The sequence below is a fragment of the Hordeum vulgare genome, chromosome 2H (assembly GCF_904849725.1).
Source record: "Hordeum vulgare subsp. vulgare chromosome 2H, MorexV3_pseudomolecules_assembly, whole genome shotgun sequence".
Taxonomy (NCBI): Eukaryota; Viridiplantae; Streptophyta; class Magnoliopsida; order Poales; family Poaceae; genus Hordeum; species Hordeum vulgare.
This window is the reverse complement of record NC_058519.1, coordinates 591,010,777-591,035,949: the sequence shown is the minus strand read 5'-3', so window position 1 is coordinate 591,035,949 and position 25,173 is coordinate 591,010,777. Positions and strand designations below refer to the sequence as shown.

General features: G+C 44.9%; 2 protein-coding genes across 4 annotated transcripts; one reads left to right on the top strand and one right to left on the bottom strand.

Moving 5' to 3' along the window:
• The first annotated feature begins 5,157 nt into the window (after nucleotides 1-5,157).
• On the top strand, nucleotides 5,158-7,750 carry LOC123427519 (thioredoxin-like 3-3). 3 transcript variants are annotated; one of them, XM_045111591.1, is made up of 6 exons: nucleotides 5,158-5,273; nucleotides 5,357-5,475; nucleotides 5,583-5,628; nucleotides 6,110-6,311; nucleotides 6,590-6,615; nucleotides 7,283-7,750. In XM_045111591.1, exons 4-6 carry the CDS (start codon nucleotides 6,153-6,155, stop codon nucleotides 7,500-7,502), a joined length of 405 nt encoding a protein of 134 aa, XP_044967526.1. In that variant the 5' UTR covers nucleotides 5,158-5,273; nucleotides 5,357-5,475; nucleotides 5,583-5,628; nucleotides 6,110-6,152; the 3' UTR covers nucleotides 7,503-7,750. The 3 variants fall into 3 exon arrangements, with proteins under 3 accessions (XP_044967526.1, XP_044967525.1, XP_044967524.1); XM_045111590.1 differs by lacking the exons at nucleotides 5,357-5,475; nucleotides 5,583-5,628; XM_045111589.1 differs by lacking the exons at nucleotides 5,158-5,273; nucleotides 5,357-5,475; nucleotides 5,583-5,628 and having other exon boundaries at nucleotides 5,641-6,311.
• Nucleotides 7,751-8,384: 634 nt separating this feature from the next.
• Nucleotides 8,385-16,723, bottom strand: LOC123427518 (lysine-specific histone demethylase 1 homolog 3-like). Its single transcript, XM_045111588.1, has 5 exons — nucleotides 16,156-16,723; nucleotides 15,394-15,627; nucleotides 11,991-12,755; nucleotides 9,749-10,980; nucleotides 8,385-9,527 (listed from the first exon to the last, which is right to left on the bottom strand). The coding sequence occupies exons 1-5, from the start codon at nucleotides 16,698-16,700 to the stop codon at nucleotides 8,728-8,730; spliced, it is 3,576 nt and encodes a 1,191-aa protein (XP_044967523.1). The 5' UTR covers nucleotides 16,701-16,723; the 3' UTR covers nucleotides 8,385-8,727.
• Between the last annotated feature and the right edge of the window lie 8,450 nt (nucleotides 16,724-25,173).

Genomic DNA, 25,173 nt, shown 5'->3' with positions numbered 1-25,173 from the left:
CTTAGAATCTTGTGTAGTTTCATTTTATCTTGCTGGTTGCATGTTTTGAAGTGCTCGTAGCCGCCGTTGCACATATTTTGCATTCATGCCATCATATCTTGCGGTGCTTGTAACTTTTGATCCGTAGCTCCGTTGGAGATGTTCTTTATGTGTAGATTGCTTGCCTTGACGCGTAGAATCACATGAACCTGTTTGTTTTGATGTTTAACAACTAATTAAATGCATTAGTTCAGATCTGGACAGAATTGTAAATTAGCATGTGAGGTCGTTTCGGAGGTGCTATATGTCATTTCCGATCTCACTTAAAATGTCTAGATAGGTAGTTTAATTTCCGCTTCACCTCTTGCATGTTTGACAATATTAATATTGCCGTGTAGATAACCGGGAGTGAACTAAATAATTCATATGTGGAGTTTCGTCAATATGCAACTCGTTGCATATTGAACTTCACTTAATGTGTAGTGTTTGATTGTGTGAATTGTTATGTCGTGACTTGCATGTATTCAGCTGCTCATGCATCATATGTGTTGTGCATCGTGTGGTGAATTCCGTGTGTTGATTTGTGTTTTCGGTTTGCTTCGTCTCGACAGAGATCCGCAGCGGGCCGGATTGTGAGAACCCGTTCGACTACGTCGGTTCATCTGCTTCACGGAAGCATTCTTCTTCCAAGCGGGATCTCAGGCAAGATGATCATTTCCCCAGATACCATTAATATCATTGCCATGCTAGTTATCGCTTCTATTGTTTACGTCTCGTTGCCTATCACCTGTTAAATGTCAGCCTCTCAACAAAACCATGATTACCTTCAACCTGTTCGACCTAGCAAACCACTGATTGGCTATGTTACTGCTTGCTTAACCCTGTTGTTAGCGTTGCTAGTTGCAGGTGCAGTTGCTTCCATGTGAAAGTATGGGTTCTTTGTTATATCACCATATACAATGCTAATTATTTTAATGCACCTATATACTCGGTAAAAGGTGGAAGGCTCGGCCTTTCTAGCCTGGTGTTTTGTTCCACCTTTGCCCCCTTAGTTACCGGCTACCGGTGTTATGTTCCATAAATGAGCGCTCCTAACACGATCGGGGTTGTTATGGGGACCCCCTTGATAATTCGTTTTAGATTAAAGCTGGTCTGGCAAGGCCCAACTTTGGTACTACATTTGCCTAATCACTAATGAACTGCATAGGGAGTAATTAACCCGAGGATATTTAATCAACCCCCGGGTCAGTGCTCCTCATGAGTGTTGGTCCACCCACCTAGCAGTCGGCGGTGCCACCACGGGGCAACTCGAGGTTTGGTTCCCGTCCACTTTGCATAGACGGTGTGTCCTGAGAACGAGATAAGCGGCTCCTATCGGGTTCGTCGACACACCGGGTGGCCTTGCTGGATTAGTTTTACCTTTGACGAGATATCTTGTGCATCGGGATTCCGGTGATGCTTTGGGTAATCTCAGAGTTGAGGTTTTCCACTAGGGAATCCGATGAGATCGCGAGCTTCGTGATTGAGGATTTCTATGCGGCTTGTGGTAATTTGTGATGGACTAGTTGGAGCACCCCTGCAGGGTTAAATCTTTCGGAAAGCCGTGCCCGCGGTAATGTGGCAACGTGGAAGCTTTGTTTAACACTGGTTCTAGATAACTTGAAGTTAACTTAATTAAAACTTGCCAACTGTGTGCGTAACCGTGACTGTCTCTCTCGTGAGCTCCTTCTCCGATCGAGGACACGGTGGGGTTATGTCTGACGTAGGTAGGTGTTCAGGATCATTCATTTGATCATGAGTAGTTCACGTCTGTTATGCGTAGATCTTCCCCCTCTTATTTCTGGTACTCGTAACTTAGCCACCAAATATATGCTTAGCCGCTGCTGCAACCTCACCACTTAACCATGCCTCACCCATTAAGCTTTGCTAGTCTTGATACCTTTGGAAATGAGATTGCTGAGTCCCCTCTGGCTCACAGATTACTACAACACCAGTTGCAGGTTCAGGTAAAGGTTACATGACGCGAGCGCGTTGATTGTTCATTTGGAGTTGCTTCTTCTTCTTCTTCTTCATCGATCTAGGATGGGTTCCAGGCCGGCAGCCTGGGATAGCAAGGATGGACGTCGTTCTTCTTTTGTCGTTTGTTTTCGTCCGTAGTCGGACCCTGCTCTTACTCTTGATGATTATGTAATGTACTGATGTGACTGTGATGTAGCTTGTGGCGAGTGTAAGCCAACTCTTTATATATCTCATCTTTTCAGTACATGTACTTGTAACGATATCCATTCTTGCGACACGACGAGATGCGCTTCTATCCCTGACGAGGCCCTCGTGCCAAATTAAGGATAGGGTCGCATCTTGGGCGTGACACCTGGCCACTGGCTTGACCTGATTCTAGTGTTATAATTTTTCACATATCCCCAAAAAATCAAAAAAAAATCAACATCATTTTGTTTACAATACAGAGGCGCCGCCACCTCCTCTTCTGGATCGAGAGCCCTAATCTGGAGTTTGTTTCTTGCCCCGTGGAGAGTGATTCGTCGTTGTCGTCATCACCAACCCTTCTCTATCAATAACTTCATGAAGCTCATATGCATGTGTGTTTATTCTTCTGTAGGCATATGAAGATAGATGAGATTTCTTATGTAATCATTGTCAGATTTGTGAGGGCTTGACTCCTAGTATCCACTATGTTATAAGATTGATGTTTCTATGATTTTAGTATGCTTAATGCTGGTCATGAGGACCCGAGTGCCATAATTTTAGATCTGGACTCTTTATGTTTTCATGAATATATTTGTGTTCTTGATCTAACGTGCAAATTGTATGCATTTTTATCGTCCTATTGTGAACCGTAAACTCCAAAACGGCAACAACTGGGATATCGACGGAATGACTTTAAGTTGAGGATTACATGTATTCACTATGTGTTAATGCTTTGTTTCGATTTTCTATAAAAATAACGTCTTAATAACCCTTAGTTTAATCAAGACCTCGCCGTCAGGGAGGGTGGGATAAAAGTTGTTATGCAAGTTCATAACTATATATGGAATATATGTGTACATTTGATTGATGAATTAAAGCTAGTCTGCCGTCGCTCTAGGTATGATTGTTGCATATTAAATCTCGTGTGAACACCCCATCACTTACTTCATACCTAACACTTTTTCTGCTATTGTCTATGTTACATTCACTAATATCTCGCTTTACTACTACTCGACAAACTTGTTACTGTTACTGCTATTTTATCAATACTAATATCATATTGTTGTGCTACTAATAAATTATTATAAGCAAATTATCTCTTATACCCTCTTTGGATGTAGGAAAATTAGCTTAGAATTGGCAATCTCGAATTGCCAACCTAGATTCTGTTGTTTGGGGTGATACATAAGTTGAGCTAGGAAAAGTTGGCCCAATTCATAGCGAGCGAGCCACGCACCTTTCGCACTCGCGAAACATTTCCAAGCTAGCGAGCCTCAAAAGTCTCGGAACTTTTCCAGAGAGAATAGTCAGAATGCCACTATAAGAAACTGAACTTGCCAAAATATCATTATGGAAATTCAAGTTGCCAATATACCACTCCATGCTTAGTTTTTCTTATCAAAATAACACTCTTGTTGGTTGTCAAACTTTTTCCGTTAGTCAAATCGGAGGCAACTTGTCAATTTTTTGGCTATTTCAAAATTATCCCCGTGGTGCTCAACCCTAAGGCCTTGTTTGGTAGTAGGGTTTTTGAGGAGATTGGTGGGGATAATCCCCACAGGGATTGGGTGAAACCCCAACCTTCACCCAATCCCTTCAAATCCCCATTTATCCCCAATCCACTAAGTAAGGGTAGTATATTGTGTATTGAGAAAAATGCACTAGAATTTGAGAATTTGTGGAGAAATATGTGGATGAAACATGTCAAATACACTAGAACCAAATGGTGTTATGGGATATGTAGGGATTTAGGGATTTGACCGGAATAATCCCCACTAATTCCCTAAAATACAATAGTACCAAAGAAGGCCTAATCCATGAACTCTCGAGCCCACCTATTCTCCCTCGAACAACAGAGCATGGCGGCGCGAGGAAGCAACCCTCGTCGGCGCTGCCCTGCACCTCCCCTCTCCCTCGAACAACAGAGCATGACTTGCCACCGGACGCCTCAGCGTCGGCGCCAACCAGCCCGACGGCGCAGCTCCGGCCAGAGGGATCTGTTCCAGCTCATCTCGTAGATCGTCGGCCTCCCCTGCAATCACGCCCTCTAGTGCCTCCTCTGCCTCCCTCCACTTCATCCACAGCAGCAAAAAGGTACAATTTCCCCCCATATTTTTATGGATTTTGTCATTGCAAGTGCATGAATTTTTGTCAAAATGCTGTCAAAATTCTACTAAATTTTTGTTGGATGATGCAAAGTAAGATTATGTTGAGTTGTTGTTGCTGAAATGTATGCTTGGGTTGTGAAAAGGTAAGGGCATGTAAGTCTTTTTTGAATGGTGTTAGTCTCAGTTAGGCAATAGTGGTACTCCTAGAGAAAATTGAAAGTGTTGCTATATTGGGAAGTTGGTTTTTCGTATCTCAACACAAGTTTATTTGTTCGACATAACAGGAGTTAAAGAATAAATATTCTTTAACTCCTGTTATGTCGAACCTAAGCTTATAAATATTCTTTAACTCCTGTTATGTCGAACCAATAAACTTGTGTTGAGACATTTTCCTCAAAGACTAAGTGTGATTGAATTGACAACTCAATTGATAAAGCTTATAAATATTTTTTAAGTCGTGTTATGTTGAACTAATAAATTTGTGTTGAGACATTCCCCCGAAGGCTATCACAACCACCTATACTTGTGGGTCGTCAACTTCTCCATCTACGTGAACAAACTTCTGAGTTCTTCTTGCTAGTCTCGAGCTATTCAACCTCGATTAGTTTCTACTCACCCCGTTCATAAATATAAGACGTTTTGATAGTTTAAATTCAACCATGAAAACGTCTTATTATTAGGAAAGGAGGAGCACTCAACATGATTTTAAGATCTTGTCTGTATCATCTTCTCCTTCCGTAGGATTGTAGTGTTTTAGCCTTTGATTGATCACTGCCGTTAGATCTTGTTTGAATGGTAGATGTGCATGGGTAAGTTATAGCGTGCCTAGTCACTACGGGACGTTTGGCTCACTGGCTGTCCACCGGTGGGAGGGATAGGTATAACCAGTTTTTCTGGGATACCTCGCTGACGGACACCAAAATCGGCGGCGGCGGCGATTTTGGATTGGTGCGGCTGAGCAAGGACACCGGCTGGGCTGAGGTACGGATCAGATCCATGTCCCACATCCTCTCTCTGGTCTCCTTCCTCCCTCCCATTTGTTCTCCGGCGGTGCATGTGGAAAGAGGGGAGCTCCAGTGGCGGCGAACGCGGCGCTCTGGCGGTTGGGAACTCCAGCGGCGGGGAACACGGAGATGCTCTGGTGTTGGGGAACGGGAGCACCGGTCCTCTTTCAGCGGGCATGGTCAGGAACATAAATTTCTCTCTTCTCTTGCGAGCTCTCTCTGTTATACTTATATCTCTGTATGTATATATGGCCTAACTTTCCTCTCCATCTCGTTTTTTCTGCAGCTAGCACGAAATAGCGCTGATGGTAGCACCTAGCCGGCGAGGAGAAGTAGCAGCACACTCACTTTCCCATAATTTTCTTTAGGAAAAACCGTGCTGTACAAGTGTGCATAGCAACCAATCTGTGTTCTTTGCTTCTGTGATTTGGTTGAGTGGACGAGAGTTAGAATTATCTGCTATGCTTATACTTCCTCCGTACCACAATACTTGTTGTTGGAAAGAATTAGTCTAGTTCTCCCCAACAACAAGTATTTAGGAACAGAGGGAGTAGATGAGAAGGAGACTGTGTAATCTTTTTATGGGGATTGAGCATGAGTCATCCTTCCAACCAAACAATAAAAAGTGGTTAGCCAACTCTCCCCATCCCTCACAACCAGAGGACAAAACCTGGCTATCCCTATGACCCTATCCACTTGCTTAAGGATATCTGCAGCCAAGCCAACCTTGCCCGCGAACCATACGCCACCAGTGTCAGGATTTATAAGGGTTTTGTACGCTGGTGTGATCCTAAATCCTATCTCCAACTGCAGGCTTTTGAGGGATTCTAGTGGCAGAAGAAACCTGGTGGGTGGTATGAGTGCCGAGTCAGGCAACGGGGAGGAGGTCAGGAAGACAGGTCTGGAGGGCACCGGACTGCCCCTTCCAGGTGGCTCCCATGGTAGTGTGCGATGTGCTGGCAGCGACCCGCAGTTGAGGCAGATGCTCGATTCCCTCAGGTCCTCCAAGTCTTCCGTAAGTGTAATTGCTACCTCTACGCGCCTTTGCATTGTTATTTAATAATAGCACACATGGTGAAAATATTGATATGCATTCTGGACCATGTCGGTGTAGTAAAACCATGTTTTTTTTCTGCCACATTATAGCCAGAAGATGAGCATGAAAGGAAAAGAGGCATGAGCCTAAGAAAAGTAGATTTGTTACTAGAGTATCAATGATCTTTTGACTCCGTAGAAATTTATTGTCTAGAGTTTTTTTTTTGTATTGAACTCTCTGGCTTTGTTCCATTGCAGGCTGTGATCAACTATGGCGCCTCATGGTATGCAACCTTCTTGCTATGTACCTTTTGTTTCTTCTTGCACAGAGAACCTTACATTGTAACTGCTAGCAACTACTACTAAAGATGGTAAATCAATCATTTGACTGCTTGATGACTTGCATACTATTCTGCTCAATTGAGTAACAAGTTTTAGGATGTATGTGGACAGATTGATATGAGTGAAGTTTTTCCAATGTGAGCTTTCTGTACTAAAGCGGTGAATTCTGCATATGTACAGCACAAGGTGCTTACAGGGGTGCTTGCGAAAATGACCTTTTTTTTTCTTAAGCACTGATGCTTATTTCTATAGCACAAATGCTTGCTCCGGTGCCTATTTGTATAGCACAAACGCTTACTTAGGCACACATGTGCTTATTTGTATAGCATAAATGCTTACTTAGGCACCTCTGCTATAGAAATAAGCACCGATGCTTAAGAAAAAATGATTTATTTTTACAAGCATTTCTGTAAGCACCTTGCATTACATGGTCTAAGTTATCTACTACTCCCACTAGCTATGTAACTAAAGTTTGTTTCATTACACGCTGTATAATATTAGTATGTTGCATAGCTTAGCGGTCTGCCTATCGCTACTGTTTTGTGGAGGATGCTGTTTCCAGTTTCCTCACTATGTGATTAACTCAACTCATCCCTGTCGATTACCCAGGTGCGGTGTTTGCAGTCAGATTCTTCCACCCTTCTGCAGATTCAGCAACGAATTCAAGAATCTTACTTTCATCTATGCCCATGTTGATGAATGCCCCGAAACAACTCAGAACATACGATACACCCCGACCTTCCATTTTTACCGGGACGGAGAAAGGGTGGATGAGATGTTTGGTGCGGGAGAAGAGAGGCTACGGGATAGGTTGTGGTTGCACTCGTGATTGCCAGGCTTTGGATTGCAGTGATGCTGTTTTCATGTACAACTCGTGCACTGTACCTTGGATTTATGTTTCTCTTGCGAGTCTTGTTTGAGATGTGGAAAGGAAGGGCAATGTTAAACTGATCAGCATTTTGCCAGTTTCTCTCCCAGGCAGAAGCCATTATTTTTCATGATTTATTCACAAAGCATTTTACACTGTGGAACTATTTGACTGTAATAAATCAGTAAGTAATGCTGCTAGTGATGGAAGTGGGTTGTTCTGGCATCTCTGAAAATGCGGTCCTTGCAAATCTAACAACAAAGCAAACTAGCAAAGAAAAGGCTGGTGGTTCCTGGAAATTGCGTTTGGAGCTTGGCCCCCATAGAGGCCTTTAGATTTGAAATTCAAATTTCATATTTTTACATTTCAAAAAATTCTGAAAAAATACAGAGATAAGTGAGGGCGCAACACATGTGTGTGTAAATTTTCAGAAAAAAATACATTAAAATAAGGGCTGTACAAAAAAGACAAATCTAAGGCTTTTTAACACATGATACTATTCATCGTTTTAGGCATGAATTTGTGTTTTTTGTGCAGATCGTATTTTAAGGTATTTCATCCTAAAATTTTACACATATACACATAACATCCTTCTTTACTTGCATTTTTTTTCAGATTTTTTTAAAACCAAAAAGTTTGAATTTTGGATTGTTCAATTCAAAAAATTCGGCCTCCATGGAGGCCAAGCTCCAAACGTCCGTTCTAGGCGGTTCCTTGCTTTGTCTAGATTCCGAATTGCTTGCATTGCTGCAATTACCTGCCGTTACATGATTCGTGGCCACTCATTTGAGTATATCAATCATCAAACATGCCAAGTAAACCTATATATAAGAAGCAAAAAAATACAACTAAAAAATAGCGACATGTTTCCTTTTTAAATTATCTAAAATTCATGCACATCAACTAACCAGCTTCTCCTATTTGAACATTCGAGTGCACATCTCAAACACAAGCTTCTTCAAGGTTAAGCTGATATGATACAAATAAATTCGATGTCATGCAAATCTGGATGCCCTACCCGAAATCTAGTGGCATCATCAAACTATCACCAAATATGCGGCATGGTATTGTGAGCGCATCTGAGGAGAGGCTCCATCCAAATTAATCTCCAAGCAGAAGCATTATGGAACAACGAAGACAACAACTCCATCAAATTATGTACATCCAGAGAATCAGTAGTCAGGGATCACGATTTAGCAGAAGGTTGGGGTTTAGAAACCCGCACTCTCAGCTTCGAGGGGCCAGATTTAGTTCTACTGCTGTTCCGGTCCGCCTTAATGGAAGCAATCACAGCATCAGCCCCAGGACCAAGACCTTTCCTGCCAACCAATTTCACACCCAGTGTTTCACAGAGGTAATGCAGCCTCATCTCATCACCCCCTCTAACCTCTCTCAGCTCCATAGCCTGCTGCCGCGACAGTAATGTATACACATAGAGCTGCTGCTGCTGGTTGAAATGTGACTGTAGCTGCTGAAACAACGATTTGTTTGAGTGGTGCTGCTCTTTTTTCCCCCCTTCGGTTGCATTTTTCTTTTGAGGGCCACCTAGTTCCACTTTCAGAATGGCTGGAGATTTTGGATCCGAGGCTTTTCCGCCAAAAATGACAGAGAAGCTCCCAAACTCCAAGTCTGGTTGCCTGAACAGGTCTACTAGTAAGGTAGCACAAGCCTGAGCGTTTGTAGATGGCCTTTTTACTACCTTGGTCTTTGTTGCTCGGGCGGTGGCATGGATATTGATGTTAGCAGCTTCTCGTACGCCAGTAATAAAAGCTCCATGCATTGTTGCAGGGTACCTCCTTGTGGTGGCTTCTCCAGCAAAAAATAACCGGCCGTCTCCAACACTTTCGGCTAATATGTCATAGTCATCTCCAGATGCTCCAACAGCAACATGCGAATATGAACCTAAACTGAAAGAGTCTGTGCCCCATCTAGTGCAAACACTCTGTAGAGGATCTGGTACCTCAACTCCCTGTGTTTCATAGATACCTGCACAATACAAGGTTCACTTTTTAGAAAGAAACCATTTTTGAGCAGTTAAATCCAACATGAATAAAAACTACATATTTCAGTGCAATTGCTGAGGTGAACAGAACTAAGAATCTGCTCTAGTAATCAGTTGTGAGAGGTACTGAATACCTTACATACTCTGTTATTAGATAACAAAAATGTAAACGTTGGTGATAGAAATTATCAAATTCAAGTCTTACCCCTCAGTATCTGAAGAACAGAGCTGACAGCATCAGTTGGAGGCGTAGTTTCAAAGTTGTGGGCAGCCTCACCAGCAACCAACGCCATCAACAATGGACCACCAGCCACTGTTGCATAGCTATAGAACAGAAAGAACTCCCCTCGACGACTTGGATTTTCGGTCAGATGTCCAAAGGTATCAAGGTCGGTGCTCCAAAACACATGAGGAAACAACATCGCAACCTTGTTTAACAACCCAAAGCCTAGTTTCTTGATACTATCAAGCTTCCTTTGTGGCAGCTCAGGTACAAACTTGATACCCCCATTTTTCAGAACCCCAAGTGGCACAGTGCACAGCGCCATGTCTCCTTCATACACCTGACCACCATTAACAACCACCTGCACGCCATCCCCTCCATACCGTATAGTGTGCGCTGTCCTCTCGTAAACAATGGGCACATTCTCTGCCAGGGCCTGTACAAGCCTCCCGTTGCCACCAGGCAGGAAGCAGTGATCCCCGCCCATGTCATACGGATCGTCCTGGTCCCAGAATGCAAAGCTAAGCCTTGAAGATAAACCTGCATTGGCGTACTCAAGATTTGCTATATGCCAATTGAACAAGTTTATCTCCTCCTCTGAGGAAATACCCCCATCAGACTGCCGTAATGTCTCGAGCGCCGCCCCGAGAGAGATATCCATCGCCACATCCCCCATTTTTTCCCGCATGTGGCTGGCATTGTCAAGAAACTTGTTATATGTTCCCTCCACTTCCTTATCCACCTCTGGATCAACTGGCGACCCATCAGGCCGATACAGCGGGCACTTGTCTCTGATCTTATGCATCGGCAGGCCGAGCTGCTTAGCCACAATACCGAGTGGGTTTCCAGATGTGCCGGTAAGCACGCTGCCACCGAGGTCAGCAGCAGCTGAGCGCCCACCGCCTTCCATCTTCTTCGTGTACACACGGCCGCCACACCTCTTGCGTCCCTCCAATACAATCACTTTAAAGCCGGAAACCAGCAAGTGGCGTGCCGCGGCGAGCCCAGCAAGGCCAGCGCCGACAACGATGACAGTATTGGGCCTGGTGGGCTCCTTGGGGATGCGCTCCTTGATGGCGGGGGCGACGCCGAAGTTGACGTGGCCGTGGGAGACGAGGAAGTTGTAGGCGGAGGTGAGGAGGTGCTCGCAGTGTGGCGGGATGAGCGACGCAAAGGGCTCCTTGGCGAGCCATGAGTTGAAGGTCTCGCGCCACCGGGTGAGGAGGTGGTTGCGGATGAGGATGTAGTTGACCTGCTCGATGCCGCCCACGTCCGAGACCACCCCCGCCTCGATCTCCTCGTCGGTGAGGGAATCCGCCGGAAACCCGGCGGTGAGCGCGGTGACGGCCTCCGCTGTCGGCTCCCGGTTGATCACTATGATGTCGTCCGCGGCGGAGGGGGGAACTGGCGGGTGCGGAGCAGGGGAGGCGGCGGAGGGGACCTTGCGGCGGAACCCAGTGCGCTTGCGCTTGCTGGGGCTGGGCAAGGCGGAGATGTGGAGGGCTGGCACGGGGGGCGGGGTAGGGTTAGGGTTAGGGTTTGGGGGAAGGGAAGCGAGGGGGAGGAGGGTGCTGGGCGGCTGCTGGTCGGACATTGTCGCCGGCGGCGGCGAGAGCGGCTCCGCCTACTCGATAAATCTGGGGTTTACACGGGGGCCGTGCGAGGCAGAGGCGCAGAGCCATGGGCGGCTGTGTGCATCTGTGGGGTGGAAGACGGCAAGGGCGACAAAGCAGCCAGTTTACGCCTTCCAGTGCAGGATACGTAAAAAAGAGCTGTACATCTGGTTGTGCTACGAAGCCGGTTTGTGAATTATATCATCTTCAGAGACGCGGTCATACGGAAATTGATAATCACTTCATGGAAAGCAGAGTTACTCGTCACATTATTCAGTGTGCTCAAAAGAAAAATCACGCTGTTCAGGAACTAGTGTACAAGGTTTCTGATCACATCATTCTGCAGCGAATTTCTCCGAATAGGAACTGGCCTGGGAAAGTACAAAGGATGATCAACCATGCTTGATTTTGTGCAGAAACTAAATTTGTTACTTCGGAATGCTTCAAGGAACAATCCATACCGACGGAAGATATGTGCACACATACCGCTTCACCGTCGAACACCATGCGCTCCGCCTTCAATCGAATCGTAAGATATACACGGACACCATGTTCATCCCAAAACAAGGGGAAATCTGAAGTGGCACTTCACAAACTGTACTCCGGCTTACATTGTAGCAGTACTCCTGTTGGCAGCAGCAGGGCCTCTCCTTAACATTATAGCCTCACTGCCATTAGTATGGGATGGTTTCTCATGATCTAAACCATGTACGTCCGAGAAGGGATCCATGAAAACACCGACGAACGCAATCAGTGGGTCCGCACGCGCACTGTCGACACATAGCTTCAGGTACCGGGCTTTGATGACAGGGAACTGAAGCAGCCTCTTGTACCCAATTGTCGTGCCTTGAAGAATTGTTTGCCACAGTCCACCCACTAGGACATCCACATGAAACTCAATCACACGCTGTCCCATCTGGATAGGCTCCTGGAGCTGGAGCAGGTTGAAGGAAGTGGATCGTCCGAGGTCGAAGAGCATTTCCCAGCTTGTCTGCCCTTCCTGCGGTGCCCAGTACGAGTATATGCTATCTTGGAGGGTGTTGGAGGGTGAAAACTGTAGGTTGTCCAACCCACCACGCACACTGCTTGCCGTGACAGTCGCATTGGCAGCAAAATTCTGAGAGAAAATTGTCTGCCGGATCTTGGCGAATTCTTGAAGGACTTGTGTATCTTCGTCGGAAAAAAGCCCGGATGAATTGGGAGGAACATTCAATATGAGGAGACAATTTCTACCAACTGATTTGTAGTATATGTCAAGCAAGGTTACAGCACTTTTTGGTTTCTCTGAGGCATGCCAGAACCATCCTGGCCTGATGGAAACATCACATTCTGCAGGAACCCATTCTTCGCCAAATTGATCCCCATTTTGTGAGTATCTGGCAATAAAGTTGGCCTGCCAGTCAGTAGACTAATAATAATTTCTTAAAAGTAATACGCTTGTCAATGAGAAGTGAACTCCTCTTTCAGTAAACATCCCTCAAATTAAAAAACACTGCAGGTTGTACAGTTATCAGATGAGTTGTCAATGCCAATATGCCATAGAGGCATCTAAAAGTATATGAACTAACTAGGCGTACATGTTATTTCATGCCAGTCATTTTCATGGTTGTCGTTGCTGCATATAAGTAAATGAATCAAGTTGCACTAGTCCAATTTAGGGTTTCCACGGTAATTAGTTCGGAGTTGTACTAATTACTATGGAATTAAGCTTATGAGCCATACAATGAAGCTATGGGAGAAAGTCGTTGAGCACCGCTTAAGAATAATGACAAGGGTGACCATAAATCAGTTTGGTTTCATGCCTGGGAGGTCAACCATGGAAGCCATTTTCTTGGTACGACAACTTATGGAGAGATACAGGGAGCAAAAGAAGAACCTGCATATGGTGCTCATTGACTTGGAGAAGGCCTATGATAAGATGCCACAGAATGTTATGTGGTGGGCCTTGGAGAAACACAAAGTCCCAGCAAAGTACATTACCCTCATAAAGGACATGTACGATAATGTTGTGATAAGTGTTCGAACAAGTGATGGCAACACTGATGACTTCCTTATTAAAATAGAACTGCACGAGGGGTCAGCCTTGAACCTTTATCTTTTTGCCTTAGTGATGGATGAGGTCACAAGGGATATACAAGGAGATATCCCATGATGTATGCTCTTTGCGGATGATGTGGTGCTAGTCGATGATAGTCGGAAGGGGGTCAATAGGAAGTTAGAGCTATGGAGACAAACCTTGGAATTAAAAGGTTCTAGACTTAGTAGAACTAAAACCGAGCATATGAGGTGCGGTTCCAGTACTACTAGGCACGAGGAGGAGGAGGAGGAGGTTAGCCTTGATGGGCAGGTGGTACCTTAGAAGGACACATTTCGATATTTGGGATGAATGCCGCAGAAGAACGGGGATATAGATGAAGATGTGAATCATCAAATCAAAGCCGGATGGATGAAGTGGCGCCAAGCTTCTGACATTCTCTGTGGCAAGAGAGTGCCACAAAAGCTAAAAGGTAAGTTCTATAGGACGGCGGTTCGACCCGCAATGTTGTACGGCGCTGAGTGTTGGCCGACTAAAAGGCGACATGTGCAATAGTTAGGTGTGACGAAGATGCGCGTGTTGAGATGGATGTGTGGCCACACAAGGAAGGACCGAGTTCGGAATGATGATATACAAGATAGAGTTGGGGTAGCACCTATTGAAGAGAAGCTTGTCCAACACCGTCTGAGAAGGTGAGCATATTCAGCGCAAGCCTCCAGAAGCCCCGGTGCATAGCGGACAGCTAAAGCGTGTTGATAATGTCAAAAGAGACCGGGGTAGACCGAACTTGACATGGGAAGAGTCCGTAAAGAGAGATCTGAAGGACTGGAATATCACCAAAGAACTAGCAATGGACAGGGGTGCGTGGAAGCTTGCTATCCATGTGCTAGAACCATGAGTTGGTCGCGACATCTGATGGGTTTCACCTCTAACCTACCCCAACTTGTTTGGGACTAAAGGCTTTGTTGTTGTTGTTGTTGTTGTTGTATTGGGGTTTTAATTTGGAGTCTGAATATGAATAAAACAACTTCATAGTTTGTAGCGATTCTTATAGCTCATTTCATTCTAAGGTAACTCAGTAAATCACATCCCCAAACATGCTGTCTGGATTGTGTTTTCTACCAAAGGAGACACTGCAGTAGGTACCTTTTGGTCCACGCATCCATCACCAAATTCTGCTAAATAATACGTAGCACCCTAATTAAGTACTTTCAACCACCTGATGCCATGAATGAAGCTTACCTTCAAAGAGAAGATAGCTGCAGTATTTATTTAGCTCAAAAGTATTATCATTAGCTGTCTGTTTAGAGGTTGTAGTTAGGTACTTTGGAAGGACAATAGTTCCTCAAAATATGCTACTCCCTCCGTCCCAAAATAACTGTCTTAATTTTGTACTAGCTCTAGTATAAAATTGTACCAAGCATAAGACACTTATTTTGGGACGGAGGGAGTATTACTGAGTAGTTGGAGGTACAGGTACAAATGTAGTGCTGTGCCGGGAATGAAGTTTAAGAGTTCCGTTCATATGCACCTTCTAGTAAAACTAGGCAGTGTCAGCTGTCTCACTCCAAATCCATAATTATGCTACAGTACTGAATTTTTACTCACATGAAACATAATTTTTTTGGAAGCACGGTTAACGTTAAATTAACTGCCTCCTGCTAAATGGGAAGAGTATACACACCTTAATTTTTCTAGAAGCAAGGTATTTCGGCAGTTTGACAAGAAACCGGAATGCACACAGGAAAAGCTATTGAAATTCCTAGTCTACCTATAGCTAAAGGTCCCATCCATGCTAGGATCTCAACAGAGGTACATGACATAACCTAGGTGATTGTAAGCTGGGAGATAACATCTAATGCAGGGTATGAGTTTGGACTAAACATTATAATTTTATAAACAAATAAATACAATATAGTAGTACAAAATCAACGATAGTCTTCGCATCTTTTCCAGTTAAACAAGACTAAATCACTTACTCAGGAATGATGTGCCCAATTGTCACGACGGTCTTGTTGAAAGGAGACCAGCAAGTACGGCCCGCAATCCCCGCCTCGTCTCCTACCCATCTTGTATCTGGTCCGGCATCCGAGAAGATAACCACCCTTCGCTGGAGCTGATGGATAAGCGCAAACCAGGCATCAAACATGTAATCCATGTATGTGTCATCGCCCTTTGCACCATCAAGCCAAACTTCCTCCACATCGCCATACCTTGAACATATAAAAGGAAGAATCTATAGACTGCTTAGAAACAGCTTAAGCACCAACCACCAAGTCCACTACAAAAACATAGGGGTAGAATCCACACACTCCACAATCCAGGTACCAAATGTATCACTGTTGATTATGTGTAATCTACCGAGTTCGAAGTAATCAAGTAATGCATGAAGCAACGTATTAGAAGCATATGCACAGAATGTTAATATAATCATAGAGATAAACTGCAGTAATTTTCAGCAAGAAAACACCACAAGGGCCAAAGTTCATTTTGTCCATCGAGCAGAACAATAAGCACTGAGTACCCCTGATCGAAGAGCGTAATCCTGTAAGGCTGTAAGAACAGATACTACAGTTTTCTGCAAAGGTCAAGAAGGAAGCCTTTTTCCTTTTTGAGTTTTCACTCCAAAATCACATCTTCAACGACATGCATTCTGAATTCAGTAGTTCTCCTAAAAAATGCATATAAAAGATGCAGCAGCAATAACATTGTAGTAATTCGGATCACACAGATTGACGCACCTGGTGAGCAATTCCGTCATTTGGCCCATGTAGTGCTCATTGTACGCGACGGTGTCGCCGTACACCGGCTCGTGCCGGTCCCATGGAGACAGGTACAGCCCCAGCCCGATCCCCTCCGCGCGCGCGGCGGACGAGAGCTCGCCGACGACGTCCCCCGCCCCGTCCCGCCACGGCGAGGCGGCCACCGAGTAGTCCGTCAGCGCCGACGGCCAGAGGCAGAACCCGTCGTGGTGCTTGGCCGTGAGCACCACGCGGCCGAACCCTCCTTCCGCCGCGACGCGCGCCCACTGGCCGGCGTCGAGCGCGGACGGCGCGAACACGGCGGGGTCGGCGTGGCCTGAGCCCCACTCGGAGTCCGTGAAGGTGTTGGGCCCGAAGTGGATGAAGAGGGCCATCTCGGAGAGCTGCCACTGGAGCTGCGCGTAGGAGGGGACGGGCAGAACCGTAAGAGGCGGCGGCGTCGCCGTCGCTGCGACGGCGGTGGCGCCATGGGCGCACAGGAGTAGGTGGAGGTGAACAAGTAGCAAAACGATGGTGGTTGACATTTGGGAGAGAAGAGATAGTTCAGCGTGTGACCATGGTTGACTGATAAAAGCCTATAAGTGAACTCGAATTTTGCCACCTTCTGAGTCACCGCTAGGCCACACAAAGATTTTTATGTCAAAAATGTGAGATTTGAGTGTGGGTCTTATCTAATTTTAACAAAGTTGTCAAATCAACAGGCATCCAACGAAAAAGAAGTATAATAACAAAAAACTACCACATTACATGCGTTGTTTTATTTTTTTTAAAACTACCACAAAAGTGATATGCTGTTTCAAAAAACTTAAGTGGCCCAACTGTCACATTTTAAGTGCGCTTATGACGTGTAGGGCCTGCCAGTCAAGGGTTTGTCGGTCAGAGGCTCACGATGCGCGTGCTGACGGCCGTTAGGTCGACGCGTTCCAACCGGGGTCAAAGTGACAAAGCGGGCTCACTCTGTTTCCCCATCCCTTCTCTTCTCTCGCTCGCACTCCCTCTCCTGCGATAGCGTCGACAGCGGCAAAACCAGGCGACGACGGCCACTCGACGGGAGGTGGTGGAACGGGGGATGGCGGCGACAAAGAATATTCGGAAGTGGATAATTGGCTGGGCAACGACAACTTTGCAACGCACCCGCCGGCGCCGGCCCTGCAGCGGACACCTCCGGTGGCGCCAAAGGCTACACCACCGTCATCGGATAATCAACAGTTCTCGCTTGAGTACAGATCAGCGAGGGATCTTGCTAGAGTTGTCGCCGTAGATCGGGTCAACTCCCACTGCTCGGCATCTGCATTTGGAGTGGTTGAGTAAGTTTTTTTTCTTCTCTTGAACAAACCCTAGTTCAATTCATTAGTGCTAGTTTAGTTCAGTAGTGATTCAGCTTAGAATAGATACTTACTTGGATGCAGCATTTGGGAAGTAGTGTAGATTCACAGAAGCATTTGTACCCTAGGTTAGGTTAATGCAACAATGATTCAGTTGGATGCTATTTTTTAGTCAATGTGCCATAACTAAATTTTGTAGCAGAAGACGCTTATTCGGTAATGTTTACAATGCAGACTGAATGATGACATTTGGGAGGTGAGGCTGCATTTTAAGGACAAAGTTAACATGGAAAGTAAGTTCTCTCTTTGAGACATCACATTTCTCAACTTGATAGCACTGATTGAAACTGAAGGATATGGGTGAGTTGACTACATGTAATGGGTAAAAGAAGTAGGAATTGTTCAGGATGGATTATTTCTTCTGGACAGTCAAGATGGAGTTGAAAAAATGATAGACAACTCTGATTTCACAGTTCTGAATATCATAGTGGCCAAGGCAAATGAAGATAGAGATGTTGAATTTAATATAGCTCACAATGCTTATGAAGAACAAGTTCCAATAGGTAGTCCATCGAGGGTCTACTTTGCCTCCCCGCACCTCCTCGTTGTCGTGCCCTAGTCTTCACGACATCACCATTGTCTCCAAGGCGCTCTATCCACAGGAGTCCTTGCCGCTGACGGGAATCATTTTCGCCGTTGTCACCGTAGCGAGACCTTCACCGAATTAGGGTAAGGTTTAGGCCCCTTTTTGCGCTCTCCAAATCCAATTCATGCACAAATTGTTTTCCCATATTCAGTCCACGATTGCAATATTGCTATCCAGAAGAAGACTCGAGTAGATTAGAGAACGAAGGAAATTTTAGGGTTATCCGTCTGCAAAACAGAAAAATCGGTCTTACCGATTTTGGTTTTGGGCTACTAAGAACAATCTCGGTGAAACTGAGTTACACTTTTCGGTGGAACTGAAAAGTGTCCCAAGTTTCTGTGAAGGAGATGGTCAGTCTTGGTGGCTCCGGAATTTTTGTCCTCAGAGGACTGCTTCTGATCCAGATGAGAGCATTCCCCATAAGCAAAAGGAGAAGACCACAGTCAAGAAAATTGTGAGAAAGGAGTATGCCAAACCATATTATATGAGAGTTCCAGAGGCTGCTCGGAAAGGGATGAAGCTCACCCCTTGAGAACCCATCTTCTAAGGAGGCTAAGAAGCAAGGATAGAAGAGAGCCAAGAAGAGAGTGGTGCATGTTGTTGGAAGGCCAACATCCATGTATGAAGATCTAGCAGAAGCTGCTCAGGAAGAGGAAGAAGAGGTTCCTGCTAATGCACCTCCTTCTAAGAAGAAGAAGCTCATGGCAGATGCTATGCCCAACAGGTCAGGTCCAAAGACCAAACCTTCAGTTCCTAAGCCCAAGAAGCCAGTAGCTCCCAAGAAGACTACTAGGGATATACCTGCAACATAGAAGAACAAAGACTCTGCATCCACAGATGTTGTTGCAGAGGAGGATGAAGTTGTTTGTGTGTTGAGAAAATTGAGAGCTCACTTGCCATTGCACAATGCTGCTCATCGTGTTGCTGAGGATATGAAGAAGAGAAGGGATCAAGGTCTGAGACAGTGGAGGTCTGCAGATCCATATGCTGTTAGGAGGAGATTTGTTGTTGATCCTTGTGTCCACACTAAGGAGCAATAAGATTTCTATGAGACAGTGTTGTTGGATAAGAGTCTTGCAGCCAGTGACATGAGATATGTTAACTGGGACTACATCAAGGAACACGAGGACTACTTCCCTCATGTGAGAGAAAACTTCACGCTAATTGACATTGAAGATTTTGTTGGCAGAGAGATGACAGCTAGGAATGATGAAATGATTATGCAATTTTACTCAACTTCTCATTTATGTCCAAATGGAAGGATAGTGTGGATGACTGAAGGTCACAGGTATGAGTCTACCATATAGGAGTGGGCCACTATCATTGGTGCCCATGATACCCAAAAGGGTGATTGGGATGTGTACTCAGAGTCCAAGATGAATCATAACATTATGGCCAACATGTACAATCCAGTGCCCCATCAGTATCGAAAGACACATAAGTTTTGCTCTATCTATTTTTCGCAAGGAGGAATACCAACAACAAACACCATTATGAGATACACCTGATGCCCAAATCAGGAGATGATAAGATGATCAGAGGGTATTCAATCAACATGTTGCACCACTCAGACAACCACACTAGGATCAAAGTGATGGATCTGATAGTTGAGACAGTCAGGAGGACACCTGCTGATGAGAATATATCTTATGGGTATGCACCATGCATCCAACTGCTCATCAATGCCAAGATTGGCAAGCATGCATATCAACTTGATCGTCCACACCTGCCACTTCAGCCATCGTTCGAGGATAATGAAGTTGTGATGGACCCCAGTCATCCTAGCTCAGCTACAGCTCGTCAGTAGGCAAAGGCAGTAGAGGTAGAGGCAACCAAAGATGCTCCAGCATCACAACTCAGATCCAGAGAGGAGCAGCTGTCGTTTATTGTCAGCACCATCCAAGGGATGGAGAAGAGTATTTTAGACATTTTGCTGAACCAGAAAGCCTTGAGAGGATCATGGAGATTAAATTCCATGACCTGGATGTCAAAGTGACAGAGTTGGCTACAATTGTTGAGCAACTCGAGCATGAAGTTGATGCAGTGCATATATCTCACTCTAGCAGTGATGATGAAGATTCACCTCTTCCTATGACTACTCATTTCAGGACCCTATCTAGGTCTGCAGCTCTGCTAGTGATGGAAGTTAGACCAACTTCATAAGCTCAAGCATCATCGCCTAAAGCTCCAACTCCAGCTCGTGCCCCTCCAGTGTCAACACCTCCACCTTTGAGGACATCCGCTGAAGCCTTCGCCGACGCTCTCATGTTGACTCCATCAACTGCTACCGAAGGAGATCGAGCCCAGAGCGACGCTTAGTTCTAGACCTTTGAACTTTTTGGTAACTTGTTGCCAAAAGTAGGAAGTTTATAGATCATTTAGGGCTGAGAGAGAGAGAGAGAGGTTTGCCTTTTATTTGCTCTCTTTTGGTTTTACAAAACATTTGATCTTTTGGATGTCTTAAACTTTGTTCTTCATTCTGTTTGATCATACACTTTGATTGTTGATGAAACTAAGTTATACCTTTGAGCTATCTACATGATGATCACTCACTCATTGTTTGGTGTTATGTGCATTAATATTCATTCATATCATTTATGCGTACCACCAAGATGTATGTGACATGGAAGAGTGACCCATTATCATAATCGATTGTGCATTTGCATTCAAACGCAAATTTGAAATAATGCACAAATTTAGGGGGATCTCTTGCTTTTCACATACATCTCAAAGCGACAATGCTAATCATTGATTATATCTTTTGTCGAAGCTTTGATCTATATGTTGTCATCAATTATAAAAAGGGGGAGATTGAAAGCACAATTTCTCCCGAAGGTGGTTTAGGTAATTAATAACAACATATGTATCATTGAAATCATGATTCTATCCAAGTATATTTCAGAAAAGTTTAAAGATGCATTGGCTAAAGGATTGTGAGGAGAAACCCCTTAATGCAAGGAAAGGAATAGTATTGGCAAAGCTTCAAGCAAGAGGACTATACATTTATATTTGTGAGAAATCACTTTTGAGTCCATAGGAAATCTAATACTATTAAAAGGGGGTGAAGTATTTATGATGAATTGGTTGCTCAAGTGCTTAGAGATAGCCACCAAAAATACTCAACTGTTCTCCCACAAAAATCTCTGTCCAAAGCCTATACATAAAAAATCGGTGCCACCATGAATTCCATTTTGGCCCTACCAATTTTTCCAAAGACATAACCTTTGCCAAACCCCAATCTTTCGGTACCACCAACTTTCACATCATTGTTATCGAAAGTCATTTACCAACCTTCTGGTTTCTCGATTTCAAGAATAGGATTTTCCGAGTTTTGAAATCGGTCCCATCGAGATTTGGAAACTTCCCTAGGTCACCATACTTGTACCATTGAGATTCATATATCGATCTCACCGAGAATTCAAAAGTTTCCACATTTAGTGCAACTCGGTAGCGTCTAGATTCATATGAGTGTCACCGAGTTGGGCAATGATGTTGTAACAGTTGGATTTTGGGAGATGCCTATATATACCCCTCCACCACCTCTCATTCCTAGAGGAATCACTCAAAACACACACAAACTTGCCATATCCATATTTCTAAGAGATAGACACCTATTCATGTGTTGAGATCAAGAGATTCCAATCCATCCATTAGAAACTTGATCTCTAGCCTCCTCAAGTTGCTTTCCACCAATTCAATCTCTCCTACCCATGCCAAATATTTGAGAGAGTGATTGAGTGTTGTGTAGACTATCTCTTGAAGCACGAGAGCAAGGAGTTCATCATTCTACAACATCTATTATCTTTTGGAGGGTGGTGCCTCCTATATTGGTTAGGTGTCTCTTGGGAGTCTCCTACTTCGTATTGTGGAGTTGAACCAAGTAGTTTGTAAGGGCAAGGAGATCACCTACTTTGTGAAGATCTACCCCGAGTGAGGCTAGTCCTATATGGACGTAAGCTGTGGTGGAATAGACAAGACCGCTTATTCGTGGACCCCTTGTGGGCGGAGCCCTCCATGGATTCTCGTAGCCGTTACCCTCCGTGGGTTGAAGTCTCCACTAAAGTGGACGTACAATAGCACCACCTATCAGAACCATGCTAAAAATCGTCGTGTCAACCTTTGCATTTGATCTTCCTTTCCCTACCCTCTACTTACATTCGCATGTCTTTATTTCCGCTCCTATGCTCTTAGATATGCATGTATGGGGTGTATTTGACTAGTCACAAATTGCTAAAAGTGACCCACAACTAAAATAGGGAAAAGGCTAAGTTTTTATTAGGTCAAGTAGTCTAATCACCCCCTCTACACATACTTGGGATCCTACACCATGATTGCCAGCCATCACTGCTTGGCGAGGTCAAGAGCATCGGGGACGCGAAGCCTATCTTGTGCCCCCTCCCACCCAAGGCCAACTCACGCTTGTGGCAGCGCACCGGCCAAGCTAGCACACAAGTTGTTGGATGCATTTAGCTTGGCTCGGCAAAGTGCACCAACTATCCATCCATCTCGGGCGTGAGCCATGCTTGAGCCAGCCAGCCTACTCGAGCGGAGGCTAGTGCGATGGTTGACGGCGAGCTGACCTAGCTTGTCGGGTGGCGTGGCGGCCTGCTAACCCGACCAACTCGCCCATCACCAGTGCCGGCGACGACCACACATACAAAGTGTTTGCACAAATGTCCATGAAAAAAAGCTTGGAGAAGGAAGAAGAGGATTGATGCTTACATGTGGGTCTCACATGTCATAATAGTCAACACAACAGTCAATCTAGCGGATTCGACTACTCTGCCATGTGAGCGCTCGCGAGTGGGACCAACCTATCATAAACGAGTTTAAACGGGTCTAATCGATCACTTTTCTGATGTAGTATTTTTTACAAACAATTAGTAAAAAATGATAGTTTCTCATAGGGTCAGATGGAAAGTGGTAGTTTTTTGTTAAAAGCTCTCTCCGCGTCAGTTCTAGACCACAGAAAAGATTTTTATTTCAAATGTGACTATAGGATTTAAATATGAGTCTCATCGTTTGAAGCAATTCTAACAAAGTCGTCAAATCAAAACCCGAGGAGGACATACAACTGTTGAAGTTTATATGTGGATTGCCTGGCCCTTTACATCAGTTCGGACTTCTGCTTGCATTGGCTAGTGCATGAAGATTAACATGGCATGAGATCTCAAGGTCTTGAGTTCAAGTCATGGCTTTTGCAATTTATATAAAAAAATGATGTTGCCCCCCTTTTGGAGGATCCAAAGTATGTATAGGGGGGTGATTAGACTACTTGACCAAATAAAAAACTTAGCATTTTCCCAGTTTTAGTTATGGCCAAGTTTTAGCAATTATAGCAAGTCAAGCACACCCTACACATGCAAGTCTAAGAGTATATCAACGAAAAGTAAAGACATGCACATGTAAATAGAGGGTAGGGATAGGAAGATCAAACACAAAGATTGACACGGAGATTTTTGGCGTGGTTTCGATAGGTGGTGCTATCGTACGGCCACGTTGATGGATACTTCAACCCATGGAGGGTAATAGTCGCGTGAGTCCAGGGAGGACTCAACCCATGAAGGGTCCATGGAGAAGCAACCTTGTCTATTCCATCATGGCTTACATCCACGAAGGACTTGCCTCACTTAGGGTAGATCTTCACGAGTTAAGCGATCTCCTTGCCCTTACAAACTTATTGGTTCAACTCCACAACAAAAAGTAGGAGGCTCCCAAGCGACATCTAACCAATCTAGGATACACCACTCTCCAAAAGGTAATATATGTGGTAGTATGATGGACTCTTTGCTCTTGCGCTTCAAAAGATAGTCTCCTCAACACTCAGTCACTTTCTCATAGATTTGGCTTGGGTAAAAGAGATTGATTGGGTGGAAAGCAACTTGGGAGGCTAGAAATCAAGATTCATATGATAGGATTGGAATATCTTGATCTCAACACATGAGTAGGTGGCTCTCTCTCAGAAAAATGGATGGAGAAAGTGTGGGTTTGTTGTGAGTGCTTCCTCTATGAATGAGAGAAGGTGGAGGGGTGTATATTGGATCTAAAAAAATCCAAACGTTCCAACATTATTGCCCAACTCAATGAAGCCGAAGTAAAAGTCAGTTACACCGACTAGTGCAAAATGTGGCAACTTTTGGCGTTTCGATGAGATCGATATATGAATCTCGGTGGGTCCAATTTTGGCTAGCCTAGGCAGTTACCAAACTCAATGGCACCGATTCCTAAAACTCAGAAATTCTAATTCTTAGAAACAGGCAGACAGAGAGTTTGTCACTAATTCTTGGTCAGACCGAAAGAAAACTTGGTGTCACCGAGAAGCTAGGGTTTGGCATAGGATCCGTCTCAGGCAAAACCTGGTAGGGCGGAAAGGAAATTGTTGGTGGCACCGAATTTTGGATATTTAAGATTTTGGACAGAAAATTTGTGGGAGAATTTCATGAGTATTTGGTGGCTAATATCTAAGCACTTGAGCAACCATATCATCATAGTCACCTCACCCCCTTTTAATAGTATTGGCTTTCCTATGGAATCGAATGTGATTTCTCACAAAATATAAATGTAGAGTCTTCAAGCTTGTTGCCAATAGATGTTCCTTGCATCTAGGGGTTCTCCTCACAATCCTTAGCCAATGCATCATTGAACTTTTCCTAAAATATATTTGTCGTGCCTCTGGGACCGGGGGTACCCAGGCCCGTAGGCGTGCGGCCTCGGGTGCAACACAGTCGGATAAGCCTGGTTCGGCCCATTGGCGAGTCTAGCAAGGAGGACCCTCGTGTGGGCCCTCGCCTCGCGAGGTGAGAACTTGGAGGTCGCCACCAAGGGCCTCTAGAGGGCGTCCGTCGAGAGGCTTCCCTCTGAGACCCTCGCAGAGCGGGCCCCCCGAGCATGACTTGGAGGGGCCCCGTGACCCGACACCTTCACATGGATGAGGCACGCTATGCGGGCAATGCAGGAGCGGTGCGAGCAGGCTTGGACATGGAGTATTTCCCCTTCCGTGCTAAGTAGGCTGGGCCAGCTAGCATG